Source organism: Ambystoma mexicanum, chromosome 3q (genome assembly GCF_040938575.1).
Source record: "Ambystoma mexicanum isolate Mex_15411 chromosome 3q, UKY_AmexF1_1, whole genome shotgun sequence".
Taxonomy (NCBI): Eukaryota; Metazoa; Chordata; class Amphibia; order Caudata; family Ambystomatidae; genus Ambystoma; species Ambystoma mexicanum.
Window position 1 is genome coordinate 65,036,267 of NC_090926.1, and position 16,954 is coordinate 65,053,220.

General features: G+C 43.3%; 1 protein-coding gene across 2 annotated transcripts in view; it reads left to right on the top strand.

The window, feature by feature from the left end:
- The window catches only part of LOC138582124 (zinc finger protein 2-like), a 240,710-nt gene that overhangs the window by 39,192 nt on the left and 184,564 nt on the right, over positions 1 to 16,954 (top strand). For both annotated transcript variants that reach the window (XM_069653122.1, XM_069653123.1), the window contains exon 2: positions 13,993 to 14,119. In XM_069653122.1, the coding sequence (XP_069509223.1) occupies positions 13,993 to 14,119 (127 nt within the window). The remainder of the gene's footprint in view (positions 1 to 13,992; positions 14,120 to 16,954) is intronic.

Below are 16,954 nucleotides of genomic sequence, written 5' to 3' on the forward strand. Positions count from 1 at the left end.
TAGGGGCTATTCATAATCAACTACTGAAAACGTGGCTCTTCCCCTAAAAATTGACTCTTAAACACAAACAGTATAAACAGCGATAATAAACAGTAACCCAAGATTGCTGAATCAATAATAACCATCCAGCATCGAGGCCCGATCGAGAAAAATGGAAAACTAAAATTGCCAGTGTAAATTAAAACAGGTAAACTGAACAGAATGAATGAAGTGGATGAAAGGAATGAAATGGATCAAACAAATGAAATGGATACAATGGGTTAAACGGGTGCAGTGGATGAATTGGCGCAGTGGATGAAACTGATGAATTGGGCGCAGTAGGTTCAACCGATGAAGCAAATGGAAGGGATGAAGCAGATAGAAGGGATGAAGCGGATGGAAGGGATGAAGCAGATGGATCGGATGAAGAGGATAGATCGGATGAAGTGTATGGAACGGATGAAGTGTATGGAACGGATGAAGCGGCTGGAACGGATGAAGCGGGTGGAGTAGACAGTACAGATGGAGTTGATGAAACAAATGGACGGAGGAAACAGCTGCAATGGATCGATCTGATGGAGAAGATGGAACAGATGAAATGGATGAAACAGGTAGAGTGGATGAAACAGGTAGAGTGGATGAACAGATGGAGTGGATGGAACAGATGGAGTGGATGGAACAGAAGGAGTGATGGAAGTGATGGAGTTGAACGAAAAGTTGGAATGGATGGAATGGATATAGCAGATGGAATGAACAGAGCGGATTGGAGTGGATGGAACAGATGTAGTAGTGGAGTAGATGGTTCAGGTGAAGTAGATAAAACAGATGGAGTGGATGGAATGGATAGAGCAGATGGAATGAATAGAGCGGATGGAACAGATAGAGCAGATGGAACAGATGGAGTGGATGGAGCAGATGGAGTCAATAGAACGGATAGAGCAGATGGAATGAATAGAGCGGATGGAACAGATCGAGTGGAAGGATTGAATGGAGTGGATGGAGCGGATGGAGTGGATGGAGTACATGGAACGGATGGAGTGCATGGAATGGATTGGGCGGATGGAGTGGATGAAACAGCCTTACTGAAAACCACCATATCACACTACCACGTTTACTCTCTCCTATATACCACCACTCAGCTAGAACACAGCGATATTATGACACATTCAGTATAGCTGTTCTCATACTAACACCCGCCTCTTACTCCTCAACATCCTAATTAAGCACAACTAGGTGAGCACACACTGCTAGCCTAAGCGTCTCCTCAGGCCTAACGCAGCCAGAAATCAGTCTAGGGGGTCAGCCACCCAGAATGAACACATATTCCTGACCTCCCAACCACCACACCTACTGCTAAGAAGCAGCTATCATACAAGTGCCACACCAGCTGCACACATATCCGGTGCACCCACGCACCCTATGACTCTCTCTCTCTCTCTCTCTCAACTGACTTGAACTACGGTTCCCGAGGGCGTTCAACCTACCATCGCTTTGAGATCATATCAATGTTACATAAGGTGCTATATAAATGCGAAGTAACATGACATACCACATTAACACTTTGTATGGCATTCATAAAAGAGCAGGAATATATGAAATTCAAAAATGGAACAAGAATTTTTCAAAATCCGCGAAATTGCGATTATATAGGATTTGGAGGTTCTTAGTTTATATAAATTACAAATAGACAGAATTGAGAGGTGGTATAAATAATCGACATAACACATTTAAACTTTGCAAGAAAGCTTAAATTGCAGTTTTTGGAGTATAATATGAGAAATAAAATCAATGCACAAGATTAAATTACTGTTAGAATTTTTGTCGCGCAGCAAGACCGATCCTTTGTTTACATTTAGATGAGAGGAAGTGACGTCACACATCCCATGTGCGGGACATAATTCTTGGGATATAAATACCTAAAAATACAAAATGGCGGAACGCCTATTTCAGAAAAGTCTACCCCCTAAGCAGGGTAGCCTATAAAGAACATTTGCTAAGTATTTGTCATTTTGGAAATACATTGGTAGTCCACTTTGGATCACTGAATTGTGGAAGTTGTGGAACTTTTAGAGGGTGCCATAATGGCATTTTGATGGTTTAAGAACCAATTACGAATTTTGAGGAGAATCAACTAGGAACATAACCAAAAGTGGGGTGACAACGGGCTATCTTATTAAAGCATAAATGCAAAGAGATTAGACTCTCATAGATATTCACACCATGGAGAGTACAATACAAATCGTACATTAGCCCCAAAGGGTGACTATAATCTTTATTTTTATATTTTTGAAAAATTATTTTGCACCAATTACAGTTTACCTGATTGATTGGACATATGATTACGGGACAGCACGGACAGAAGCCAATCTATTTGGTGAGTGATATCATTTAACAGAGGGCTGATTCGAGGATAAAAGAATGGGAATTAACTGCTTTATAATATGTCCATATTACATTATATAGATTTCTTTTTGGGCCAAACAGATTATAACAAAGGAGTAGTAGAATGGGACATCCTAACGCAGGAAACTGATGCTAATAGTACTGAATATTGGGTGATTCCAGACAGTTAATGGGCGCTCACATGAGGAATTAAGCATGACACATGCCACCTATCACAAGCATAGGACTTAATAGTTCACATATTAACAAACACAGTTAGGTGTTTTGAATGGGTACACTGCAGTGATATTGATATAGCACTCGCTAAACAGGTATATTGGAGAAGGCCCTTACTTTACTGCACGTGATGAGCAGAGGTCTGATCAGCTAAAAGCCATAATCCTGCATTAGGGGTGTTTTTGCAGTCGAGGACTAGGTCTTCAGACCAATGGAGATGACTGATGATTAATGCTTTTGTTTTCTTTCTCCCCTTTTGTTTTATTTTCCTTTGTGGCTTTCAATTAATGCTGAATACGATTGATGAGTTTGTTAATGTATTGTTGCATTCTTGAATGACACATGTTGACATATATCTTTATGTAGTTAAAGGATACGTTGAGAGAATGTGCCATTAAGAGTATAATAGTCTTGAGAAAGACCTAGGGTCGACTACGAATCTATATGGGCACACAATTCAGTGTAATCTTCATGGCAAGTAGCTGAGAAGTAATAGAGCTACTTCAATTTGTGTACTGATTTGTTCACCATTTTTTGGAAATAAATTCCATAAAATACAACTATTGGAGTAGCGCAATCCTTACAGTTGATGTGATTTTCAGTTTGATTATTGTTATAGGAATGTTCTTTAAGCTTTTAGCACCCGAGGTTGCTAATCCGGAAACCCGGGGAGCTAAGAGCAATGCCTTTCCTTTCAATGAACGGACGCCTCTCGGCATGGAGGTATGGAGGGGGTTGGAGGGAGTGAGTGGAGTGCAGGGGAAGTGCGCCAAATAAAGTATGCCAAATGCCTATGCAGTAATGTACTGCGTGGGCGAGACATAGAACCCCCACAGGCCAGTGTACGAAAAGAACTAGTGGAACTATGTTCCCTACTGGTCTCCCCCCCACCCCACAAACACCATCACCACACCCCCTCCCACGCACAATACAAACCCCCAAACACATGTGCTTGCTGTTTAAGGGAGCGTTTAGTGTAGTGCACTGACAGTGCACATGTCAGCTTCTTCCAACACTTTCACTTTAAAACAAAATCATTCCGGAACAGTTTCTTTTTAAAATAAAGGTATAGGAACAGTAAAACGTAATAGGAAAAAAAAGTAGAGGAGCACCGCTCCCATCCACTGCCACATCCCATCCCTCCAACTGTCCCACATGCACATCTGATCCCTTTAAAGGTGTCCGGACATTTCGTCGAAAGACATTTCGTCGAAAGACATTTGGTCGACGTAATTTGATCGAAAACAAAATGGTCGAATTATTTTTTTATTTATATATATATTTTTTAGGTTGTAGTTTAGTGAAAAAAGGGTTTTTTTAGGAAAAAAAGGGGGTTGGAGGGGGGACCCCCCCAAAAAAAAAAAGTGAAAATAAAAATAAAAAAAAATTCGACCCTTTGCTTTTCGACCAAATGGTTTCGACCAAATGTCCTGTCGACAAATTTTTTTCGACAAAATGTCTGGCAACCCCCTTTAAATACTCAGCCATCCCCAGAGGTGTGCCCCCAGAATGTACCTGTTCCTCTGTGCTCAGTGACCTATTCCCATTGAACAGCTAACCTTCACATAGGCATAGCAGCACATTTCACAGGCACATCCTGATCCACACGGAAACACACACACCGACACAGGGACACCCACACACACCCAGGGGGACACCCACACACACCCAGGGGGACACCCAGACACACACACACACACCCAGACACAGACACACACAGCCAGACACACACACACACCTCCCCAATCTGTCCGTCAAAGACCCACCCTCCAGGTAGCTCCAATTTGAAAAGCCACAGTGCTACCTTCCAACCATGCTCCTTCAGACAAATCTCCGTCATGCCTCCCAACCCCCACCCACATGCACATGAGAGGAGACGACATTGGAGGGGAGAAGCAAGGGAATCTGTGGAGGCATCTGGGGATAGGGAAGCTCCAGTAACTAACTTGCCAACTTTGGAACCAGGAGATCTAATATCTAATCCTAGTTTTGGAAAATTAACAAAATGATGTCCTCTTGCACGAATCGCTATGTGTCTGTCCTTTATTTGCCCATCTGATAAGTATTGGAGTGGAAAACAACAAAGCCACATTTGCTTTATTAAACTGGATTAGAGGGATAGACTTTAGTAGCTAAGTGGTAGCATTTGTAGCCTGAGGACATGGATTCTAACCATGGCTTTCCGAATTTCCTTACCTGCCAGAAGTTGGAAATAACCTGAGCAACAGTATACTGTGCTTTATTAATTAAGAAGGATATAGGAAACATTGCAGATTCTGCCTAGCATGGAAGTGCCCAACATTAAAACCTGAAGATCCAGTTTTTACTGGATGCTTCTCCCTTTTAGCAAAACTGTTTGCCTTTGGGCAAATCACAGAACACGAGTGCAAAGAGCACACTGTTATACCAAAGAAACCTGGAGTGGAGGCGCATGGCCTAGCAGCTGAATCGGAGGCTCTGGAATCAGAATGTCTGGTTTATCATGGCTATCATATCAGAGTAGAAATTGCTTCCCCTATGCTGCTGAATGCAACCATTGCTTTGCAGGCCCTTCATTTAAGTAATGATAATCCTATCTGTTAATAGCACGGACTTGGAAGTTTAAATAGCTGGGTGTTTGGAATCCTTTAAAAATCACTGTTACGTGTTTCAGTTTCCAATAAATCCTGCATAGAAAACCATGCAGTGGCTCTTCTTTGGGGTTCAGGATAATTTACGATCCCTTCTAGTGATGTGGTTGCGTGATCAATTATATTGCAATGTCTTTTAATTGTGGTGAAATAATACCACCAATTCATGTCCCAGTTTCCTTGCTTTTTCAAGTTTGCATGATCTTGGGCAAACCTCTTCACCCATCTCCTTCAGCTTTCTGACCTGACAAACGTGGGGATGCTTAGAAGTGAATGAGCAGGAGAGCAGTATGAAGTGCTTCTATAGACACATGGATAAGGAAGACCATAGGGGGAAATGGAGCTGATGGAGCAACATCCCAGGTATCTGACTTTGTAAGATCCGAATCCTAATCTTGAATAAGGTGGTTTTATCTCTGGCAAATCACTTCCTGTGCTTCAGTTCACTGATCTGCAATTAGTTTTATATTTCCCCAAATACAAATGAAATGTTCTTAGGGAAAATGAATCGATATATGTAACCTCAGCATGTCTTAAATTTGTAAAGTTGGGATAGCTTGTCCTTTTCCAATGTTAAGAGCATTGGCAGGCACATGCATAGTCAGTTCAATCAATGAAACTCGTCTGAGCTAGGAGGCCTGGCATTTGTTTATTTGATTCTTGTTGGAATGCTATTATCCAAGTGCTGACAAGAAAGGCATATTTGAATGATAGTAGGTGAGTGGGCACAAATGTTGTCTTTGCTCTTTATATTAGTTTGGTTTTCTGATACTCCAGATTTTCTCATATGTCTGGGTGGGGTGCAAACCCAATGTTGAGCGCCTCTGTGTCGGATGCGAAAATCATTAGAAGAGAGAGAACCGAGTGTTGTCGGCCTTCGGTGTGGGCTGCACACCCTTAAATCCACTTAGTGGTTGTTATCAGTTTCTATCATGTAGATAAATGATTGAACTCGAGGTAAGTTCGAGAAAAATAAATATGTTTTATTCACTGGTTCATGGGATGCATGTGTTTTTTAATTTCTAATTATAGGCAGATGCATCATTGGCCAATGCATTTCGGACTACAAAAGTCCTTCATCAGGGCGCATATTATCATCTTAGTCCAATTTAACAACATCATATTCCACAGCATATAATGCGTGTAAAAAAAACACAATTCATAACATAGCATGATAAATAAGTTATCAGTGCGTTATCAGAATTAAGTCGTGGTACCATGTGTAGCAGGCCACAGGACTAGACCAACAAACAACATATAAACAACATATAAGAAAAAAAATAAGGAAAAGGAAATAATGCATATGGTGTAACACAGGTCATAAAACTTCATTGCATTCATTATAATGTGTTTGTGTTATAAGGAAAGCATGGTATCAAAGTAAGACAGACCCAAGTGATCACAGTTCAAGGGTGTTTATTAAACTGTAAAATGGGTGAGATAAACTCACAGAGGCGGAATGGTAATACGAGTCCGGCGGTAACCTACCGGAATTTCAGGCACGGTTACTGCCAGACTCGTAATGAGGCCCAATGTTATGGCCGGGGTCTCCCTTGCCCACGTTTTTAGCCTGGGACAAAGCAGGACTCTTAAGCACAGCACACTCCTGGGATTCTCTGGCACGATCTTACAGTTCCTTTTCTCTATATCACGGCCTTCTGTGCCCAAGTCTCTTCTCATGCAAAGTATCTTGCTTAAAAGTGCCTGATCAGCTAAAAACAACAAAACAAATGTTGCTTCTGCTTAACCTTCACATCGGGTGATTACTCTTCACCCTAGGATCCCCCTCTGCTGGGCTCCGATGCTTCTTTCAGCGTTAGCCTTTCAAAGCATTTGCCAATTTAAACAGAGGCTTCCGAAGGACGATCATATCTCGCTGGGTCACTCTGTTATTCTATGGCAAATGCATACTTCACAATATCACAGTTCGCACATCGTTCCCCTCAGCCGGGCACAAATGCCAGTTTCTAAATTCCCTCATTCAGGTTCTCACTTTCCATAGTTCACAATTCCTAAATCGCATCAGAAAGCAGGGGTTCCCTTCCGCTAGCTTTCTCTTGGCATCCGTCCGTCGGTTTCGCATTTGCCACAGTTCACTTTTCAACAAATAGACAGTCTAGACCCCCTGGGTTCTTCCCTTTACCTAAGTCTGGGTCTCAGCCCCAAGTCAGGCTTTCTCTAAAGCCCCCAGTCAGGCTTCGCACAGTTCATTTATCACAATGTATGTGCAGGCATCCCTCAGTCGGGTTCATGTCTTCCTCCACAACGTGTCAAAACTTCTACAACGTGTCAAGGATTTTCGATTGTATAAGGGGTTTGGCTTGACCCTTGCATGACCACTTTGATACCTCACACCGGCCTTCCCTATGGCCTCTTGGTACTCGTTGTTTCTCCTGGTCCGGGAGAGGGGGCACCAGCCTGAGACCTTCTAATGAGCGCCCACGTGGCGCCAGACCACTCTATCTCTGGTGCAATCTTCTTTCAGAAAGTCCAAAGGGGTCTCCCTCTGCCGGGCTCAGACCCTTCTCACAAAGTTCACAGAGGTCTCCCTCTGCCGGGCTCGGACCCCTCTTGCAAAGTTCACAATCTTGGATTGGGTTTGGGGCTTCAAGTCCCAGAATGCACAGTCAGGATTTTGCTTCCACTTCTGAGCTCCTCAGAACGGCATTTGGCATTTGGAGCTGCAGGAGCTAAAAGGGAATATTGTGGTAGGATCAGGGTCTCTTTCGCTGACCCTCAAAGACCTGGGTTCGCAGGACTGGCCCAAGGGAGGAGTCTTACTGTGGGTACTGCCAGGCATCCCCAGCTGCCCCTGGTCTTGCCTTCTGGAGGTACAGCTCTGTCTCACCAGTCCAGTGTCTCCTGGACTCACAGGCCCAGTGTCAGGGCGGTTTTCTCCTCCTCCAGGTCTCCGATGGTCTCTGCAGCTCTTCTGGTTTCGTGTACCTTCCAGCATCCCCACCTCGCTCAAAGTGTGCTTTCCTGCCCCGCCTTTTATACTTCCTGGGAGTGGTGATTTGGTTCAGGTCTGCCTGGTTGTAAGGGAGTGCTTGACTTCGCCTTTCCTCGTTAGCGGGACAAAATGATGGTTGCACATAGGAGTCAAGGGTCCTGGGATTCCTATGGGTAATCCTCATTCCTCCTTGTTGCTTCATCTTCTTTGCAGTATTTGAAAGACTGGGTGAATGAAAGGGATTCTGGGAAATGTAGTTAGTTTCAGATTTTGGAAGACCGTCGGCTGAATAGTTATTGAAAGTTTTGTCAACAAGAAAACGGGGATTATGGGGTTTGTAGTGTTCCACTGAAGAGGAGAGAAGGTTATTGCCAGAAAGGGTGGAAGGAACAGATGTGTAGTTGTGGATAAAGGTGTTTTCTCCTGCCTTTTCTTAAAGGGAAGTACTGGGGTAGGATGGGACTGTGGTGGCAATATCCCACAAAGACAGAGCGGTTGTCGGGGAGGGGTGTATCGCAGAAAAGGGGATACCGCATCTCGCCCAAGAGCGTTCCTTCCGCGGTCCCCAAGGGCTCCTTGCCCAGGTGATCCTCCCTCGCTTGTCCACCCCCAGGGTCGGGATCCAAGTGTGATGGCCCTCCCCATGCCACCTGAACAAAGGATCCCTGGGCTCGGTTTCTCAGTGTTATTAATCAACCATTGCAAACGTTATAATGCCATCCTCTCCCATTGCTAATGTTGTGCTAAATTACTATAATCTTACTGCGCAATCGAGTCTGTTTTTGTCCGTACGGATGTGATCTGTAAATTGACTCAGAGTTGGTTATACCATGTCCCATTATATGAGGGATACATGGCGTTCCTATTGGTGTCACATATCTACTGAAAACTGTTATGGTTCTGACCTGTCTGAGTACTTTTCTCCTAAGTTTGTAAAGACTAAATAAAAGACAAATAGTTGGTACTTAGTATCCTTTCTAATGGTGGACCTTAGAGCCGAGCCACCCAAAATTAGATAATATTGTTTAGATGTAGAATCCAGCTTACCGTTGCCAACCTGGTCCTCACTACTGTCCGTACTGACTAAAACACACTCGATTGCGCAGTATGATATAGTAATTTAGTACATTAGCAATGCAAGAGGACTTTGACATTATAACATTTGTAATGGATGCAATGAAGTTTTATGACCTACATTATACCATATGCATTATTTCCTTTTTCTTTTTTTCTTATTGTTGTTCATACGTTGTGTGTTGGTCTAATGTCCTGTGGCCTGGTACACATGGTACCATGACTTAATTGTTATAATGCACTGATCATTTATATAATGCACTGATCATTTATATATCATCGTATGTTATGAATTTTGTGTTTTTTTAACACACATTATATGCGGTGGAACATGACGTTGTTACATTTGACTAAGATGATAATATGCGCCACCGATGAAGGATTTATGTAGTCAGAAATGCATTGGCCAGTGATGCATCTGTCTATAATTAGAAATTAAACACGTCTCCCTTGATGACCATTGTGACAAGTGAATAATTATTTTTCTTGAACTTACCTCGAATTTAACCATTTATCTGCATGATAGAAACTGATAAGGCATATTTCCCACAATGTGATAAATTTCCTACAAACCTGCTTCCCTTTTTGGGGCACATTTTGCACCCTTGTACTATTGTTGATGGTCAATATTCCTACTTCATTCGTTCTTTATACGCAATCTATATACCCACATGCATCGAAAACTTGAGCACAACCCATCAGAAGCACATTTCAGAAGGACCTGCTATACTAAGCACGAGTTGATTAAGTTGGTTTGACCAGGGTTTATATGACGGTATTTACGAGCAGGTCGGCAGACGTATAAGGAAGTGATTGGGAAAGTTGTAAAGATGGTGTTGTGGCCAAATTTGTGGGGTGCGTTGTTGCAAGAACATGTGGGTTGTGATTTCCTTCTTCAATGAAAAGAGGGAGGGGGAAGAATGTTGGTGACACCAGCTGTCAATTTAACCCTATGCACTTCGATGGTGTATGGTTGTTGTCTGGTTCCTTCATTGTTAGCTTTCTGGATTACCATTTGGGCAAAGGTGTGGCTGTGGATTGATCGTTGTGACCAGTGAGAGAGCTTTTTGGAAAGATTGCATATTTTCTTGTGGTGGGTTACTTTTCATTACACAGCAAACCTAAAATGTCATGCAAGTAGAAATGGGGAGCCACTGCATACCTATCGGGATGGGCTTGTCTAGAGAAGCCACGTTGTGGGCTTGAGGGCAGGAAAGATGTTATCCTTAGGAAGTAAAGCTTAGTCCAGGAAGAATAGTCGAGATATAAAGTGAGGGATTTGGCACAGTTGACATGGCCGGATTTCACAGCTAGCACGGGTTTCTGTTTTGGGGTGGCACGCTATGCAGGAGAACTAATTCTGTTTTAGATGGTGTGATAAATCTGATGGTATTATCACTTCTTTTCCTGAGATAGCCTCTCCTCATGTGGCTAGGGGGTGGCAGCTGCTACCTGATCCTGTCCCTCGGGGCGGCTATATGAGCAAGGACCACCTGGGGAGAGGCGGCTCTCGAGGGAGAGCTATGATACCTTCGACGAAAGATGCATACCCCCCATTTCCCATTAGGGATGTTCCCTCCATTCCTCTGACCTTAATGGCTTATTGCACCACTCATCCTCATCCATGTACTGAGTCCATTGTTAATATTCCCCAATTTGATAACCAGAGTAATACATTTATTACTGAGACGAAGAAGACTACTGAAAGTGTCCCATACCAGCTTCCTCAACAACACATAAAGAAACATCCATCAACTACAGAGACGAGGAAGAGACAATGAACAGTAAAGATCACTAAGACCACTCTGGAAGATCTTTAACCAGACCGGGATGTTTAAAACTCACACACCCGGCAGCAGTGAGAGAGAACTGCAGGCGCTGAGCCGTGCATTGTCTGCCTGAGCACCAGCTGGAGCGTTGGGGAAGAAGACGCAGCGGGACATGCTGCTGTAGTTATTTCACCCAGCAGGAGAGGGTACCGGAGTGCAGAGGATGCACCGCCCAAGATGGAAATGCAGCAGAAACTTCAAATCGGCATGGCAGAGGAGCAGCGGATGACAGCTCGCACGTCGAGCCCACAACTCGGACGAACAGAAGCCAAGAGGCAGCTAAAAGCTATGCCACAAGTGAAGAATGGGAAGAAGTTAAAAGACCCATATGTTATTTTACAAATGGTCGTTAAACCCAGATCTTAAAGGCACAGAGAGAAAACTGAGAAAAAGGTGAATGAACATGAGAGAGGGGCGAAAGCCCAATACATGAAATAAAGAATCATACAAGGAATAATGCGTCAACAATGTTTGTCTCATGGGTAAAGAGAATTGTCATACAAATTGTTATATGAAAGTCCTGGCAGGCGAGTACACCAGGTGAAGAAGAGTGTACTTAAAGTTGTGGTATGAAAGTCCTGGCAGGAGAGTATACCAGGTGAACAGAAGTATTGTAAATTACAAGAGAGTCCTAAGGAAGTCACATGCCCTGGGATCTTGAACTATTTGTTTTTGAGCTCACCTGCTAAAAGGAATCTGGGGAAGGGAATAATTCCCCCAAGAACTGTGTGTGTGCCAGGGGGGAGAAGCCACCCTCTTGGGCTACAGGAAACTTGCATATTGGTAACAGGAATCTGCAGAAGAGAGTCGGTCCCTGGAACTGTGAACATTTACCACTTGGAACTTTTTGGTTGGAATTGCACCTTTTTGTTGAATTGGAACATTGGTGTACCTTGAGATCCAAAGAGAATATCCTTTGCACCTTAGCGTTCATTTGTAGAGTGTGAGAGCCAGAATAGGATTTCGGACACAGGATGTATTTTTACTTTGGACATCTTGACAAAGGCCAGACCCCTTAGTTTTTGGTTGAGGTAGGGAAATGCCTCCTAGGAAAGGGATAATAAGGCATTTCCCCACCTGTTTTAATTTTAAATAAGTCTATAGCCAAAACTTTAAATCCTTTGTGTACATGTCGCATTCCTAGCTCTTCACAATGGTTTTGGTTTCAGTTAAATAGCAGGCGTCCAGGAAGGGGTAGGAATATGCTGAAGCATGTTCTTCTTTGGCATAAGTCAGTGAACAATGACATATTCTTTTTATGTATTAGTGTCTGCTGATATCCTGCATGGACCATGCTACTCAGATGGCATCCATGTCTACGACAAAGAACATGGGATAGGAGACATATTTCAAATCTGCTTTTCTAACCCACCTTGTTATTTCTTATTTGGAAATATAATACTCCCTGGTCCATTCCTTTGAAGTGGCAGTTAAGTGACCTTTGTTTGTGCGGAAATACAAAGTAAGAGAACATATCCAATGTGAAATAGCCATTCTCTAATTGCTTGGCAGGAAGAAAGCCCTTGCCTGGAGCTGTAGTTTAACAGTAGCTGTGGTTTAACAGTAACTCGGTTAGGTGAGGAATGGGGAACCAGGCGACTGGAATTCTAGTCCCAGGTTCCCAACTTGATCATATTTGGCAATAGCCCAACTAGCTTATGTCCCTGTACGTCAGTCCCCTTACTTGCCAAAACTGGGGGCACAGTTCAGAAACAAGGTCACCTACAGTTTAAGATGTATTTGTAAATGTGAAATTGAGACTTGTGATGTCTGGCTGTTTGTCACTAAAATTGGTGTGGCAACAAATAAAGATGCCACCATTTCCTTGCTCCACTACGTCTAAGTGGTATCCGGTAATATTATCCCCATATATATGGTCGCCATACATAATGTCCGCAGGAAAAGGTTGTGGCGACATTATATATGGTGACCATATATATGGGGTCAAAGGGAGCGGGTACACCCTCCCCCCCACATGTTCCATTTAATAATCTCCCTGCAAAAAAAATGCAATTCTTTGGTGACTTTTTTTGCCAGGCAACATTTTTGCAGGGACGTTATTATATGGAACCGTCTAAATTGTATGTGAATTGTTAGCAAACCCAGCTCAACCAAGGTAGTATTATCTTGGTCATACTGATGGACTCGCTATCTCACACACATCTCACAGACACCTGCATGGCAAGCACTCCACGCTGCGATTTTAGCTTCAGAGGAATATGGCCTATATGTACTTGCCCAAAGATGGCCATTGTGAAAACAGAAGGTGAGAGGGCAGGTGCGCAAGGAGAGAAACGATCCTGTCCCTCGGGGCGGCTATATGAGCAAGGACCACCTGGGGAGAGGCGGCTCTCGAGGGAGAGCTATGAAACCTTCGACGAAAGATGCATACCCCCATTTCCCGTTAGGGATGTTCCCTCCATTCCTCTGACCTTAATGGATTATTGCACCACTCATCCATGTACATAGTACTTTACTGCTGTAGTGTAAATTAATGGGCCTCATTACGACCCTGGCGTTAATGGTTTAACGGCGCCGTAAAGAGCGTCAGCGTCGTTAAACCATTAGCGCCTGATTACAAGGTCCCTTAGCGGGTTGGAGGCTTTAACGCCTGCTTTTTTTTTTACGGTGACGTAATTAGCGCCTTCCCCATCCCCATTATGCCCTATGGGGCAAAATGGGAATGGGGAAGGGCAAATGGTGAATGGGGAATTACCGCCCCTGCCAACCTTGTGATGGGGGCGGTAATTCCGCCATCCACCATGCCGGAGACCGGCATGGACCATGGTGCTAATTGCACCATGGTCCAGTGCCTGGGTCGTAATGAGGCCCAATAATGTGTCCTATGTAAAATATTACTGCATGATGCTACTCTGTGTTTCATGGGCATGTTTTCTTTCTTTTTCAGACATCCATTACATTCTGTGATGTCACCGCCCGTTTCTCCGAAGACGAGTGGAAGCTTTTACATGAATGGCAGGAGGAGCTTTACAGGAGCGTGATGAATGAGATTCAACAGGCTTTCATCTCTCTGGGTACTATCACACAGTCTATGTTTAAGGATTGTACAGTGCGTTTCATGGCCAGCCAGACCCAGTTTAAGAGTGTATTATAAAAAGTGTTTTTGATTTGGATTACCATGAATTAACCGAATTACAAATGTTCGAGGGAAACAAAAACGAAAGTCATGTGAACGAAAATGACTTTCGGTTTTCACTCCCCTAAACATTTCTGATAACCCACGAGCCCCTTACTTACCTGTGGGCGGCACACCTCCATGTGTGTCCCCATCTCCTGCATCTCTGCAATGCCAGTTCCCTTCACTTCCATGCATGGGAACCGGCGAAGCAGGTCCTTTTTTTATTTATTGACTATCTTTTTTTTATACCCCTGATGCCTTTTTAGTGAACACGGGTGTGGGGGACAACCCTGCAACCCCTGCTCCCCTCGTTCACTATAAATGCACTGTATGTTAAATGTATTCGAAATTTTCGGATGTTCCTTTTTTTTTCGTAAAGCCGAAAATAGAACAAATGTAACATTCGTTTTTTTATCTGATCAAATCTGCGGATCCCTTCTTTTAAGATGATCTAGCCTGAAGAAGCCACACAGGACACCCGATACCTTTAACCATTATATGCACACACCATTCTGCATGGAACTGCAGCAGATGCTGCATGACCTTCAAGGGCACTTGGCCTTTTAAAATCTTGCAGCAGCACTTAATTTCAAAGTCAATACATTGGGTGTCATTTATGAAGGGGTCAAGTCCTAAAAGTAAAAGTGGGGGGGCTCATCAACAAACGCAATGGAAAGGGACGTCACCAGGCATTAGCATATGAAGGAGAAATATGCACATTTCATTAAATTGGCTTTGCATAACCACCCAAATTGTAATGGGCAAATAAAGTCAACACACACACACAAAACCAAGAGAGAATATTTTCTCCTAATAGTGTTTTTGAAAACGTTAAAAGGTGTGCATGTTTTAAGCTCCAAGAACCAATACAAATGTTTTCCCTGGAACATGTAGTCACGAAATGGGACATTTGATCTTTAGTTGTTTGTTGTGTTTCATCAGGTAGTGCATTGGTGAAGTATCAGGCTTGCAAACCTGACGATTGCAGTTCAATCCCAGAGGTCGGCTTTAATTCATTAATTCAAGGAAGACTTTCAATGTTTCTCATTTTAGCTGGGGGGGGACTGAGTCCACCCTCTGAAAAAGTGGTTGGACTCCGTCCACATGCGTGTACGCTCGACTTTAGCCCTGCATTTATGTGGGTAATAACCTGTTACTACAGCACTTACTTTTGGGGTGAATCCGATATGAAGCACTGTCACTTCTGGTGTAACATGGACTGCATCAGCAACACTGATCATGGAACCAGTTAGCATACTCCATCTAGCAGTAAACTTCGCCTGGCTTCAGTACCTTTTTTGGATCAAATGACCAGTAATAATATGGTGACAATGGACTTGGCAATAAGGAAAAATTGCGCTCTAAGGTGATTTAGGTGTAAAAATGGCAGGCCGCTCTTTTTTACGACGACTAGTATGCCTAGTACGACTAGTATGCCATGAGAGTTTGGATTATGGTGTTCGTTTTTTTAAACCACCACAAAGGAATGCCAGGAGGGGTCTGAGAGTGTGTGGTCAACGATTGACAAACTCCTTCCACAAGAAGAGGGTTTCCAGGGAATGACGGGCAGGAAGAGCCAATGCTGCTGCCATGATGGAGAAGGGGTTCTTGTCAGAAGTTGGATAGATATTGGCTTTATTAAAACCCTTAAATCATAATGCTCTTTCTCGAGCATATTAGTGCACTAACACGATGATGAGACTCTTTTATGAATTTCAGTCTAAATTTACAAGAACATGGGCTCTGTAATCTGTGCATTTCGGTCCGGTTGGACCATCTTCAGGGACCAAATTCTGTCTGTGTTGCCTGCTGCTCCTGCATATGCTTCACAACTTTGTATTATCTGGTGGTGCTGGGGTATCCTGGGATCTATGCTCTAGAGCTCTGTTTACTAAGACCACTTGGGAAACCGAGAATCGCAGTAGACTAAATCTGAAAATGACAGGAAAATAAATCATGTAGCTCGTCAAACATAAGAGATATAGACAGCCCTACAGATACGGGGTGTATCACCCACTTTCACTCCCTAAAAATCGGCAAATACTCTTTCCCCTTCCCCCAAAATGGGGACACAAATCTCCCCAACAAAAAATAGGAAAAAGACATGTGGAATATGAAGCCCCTGCTTTCACCCTCAGAGCTACATGGATATGCTTTGACCACTAGTGCACGTAGTACCACAGGAAGAAACTACTATGAAACTACTATTTTAACTGCCTGATTGGAAGAAGTAAACATGTATCTTTGCAGTGCATGAATAACTAGGTGCAAACAAATAAATATTACAAAAACATTTCCGTTTTTCAGTTAAAACATATTTACTTGCTTTTAAAATACTCATATTGGGAATTGGACTTAACGGAATAGTGCGCTCAAAAATATTATTGTCCCGAGTGTTCTGGCATGTGTTTTTAAGCATACGTTGATTGATCGTACAAACATTTCCTATGCACCTTACCGTAGTTTTCCTCACTTTTACACATGCGAAATCAAGCAGCAGGGCATGGCCATCTTGTGCTAATCTTATCCGTTGCTGCATCGCCCTAAGGTGAACTGCTCTGGCGGCACTAAATCATATCCCCCGCCCCCTGAAGCTGACATCACCATTCCTAGTGATATTCTGTGCCTATGTCCATGACGTTACTGGGCTACGTAGTCAAACATGCCCAGTCATCACCTACGTCTTGACGTCAGTTGACGCAGAACCTGGAATATCAACACATATCCTCTC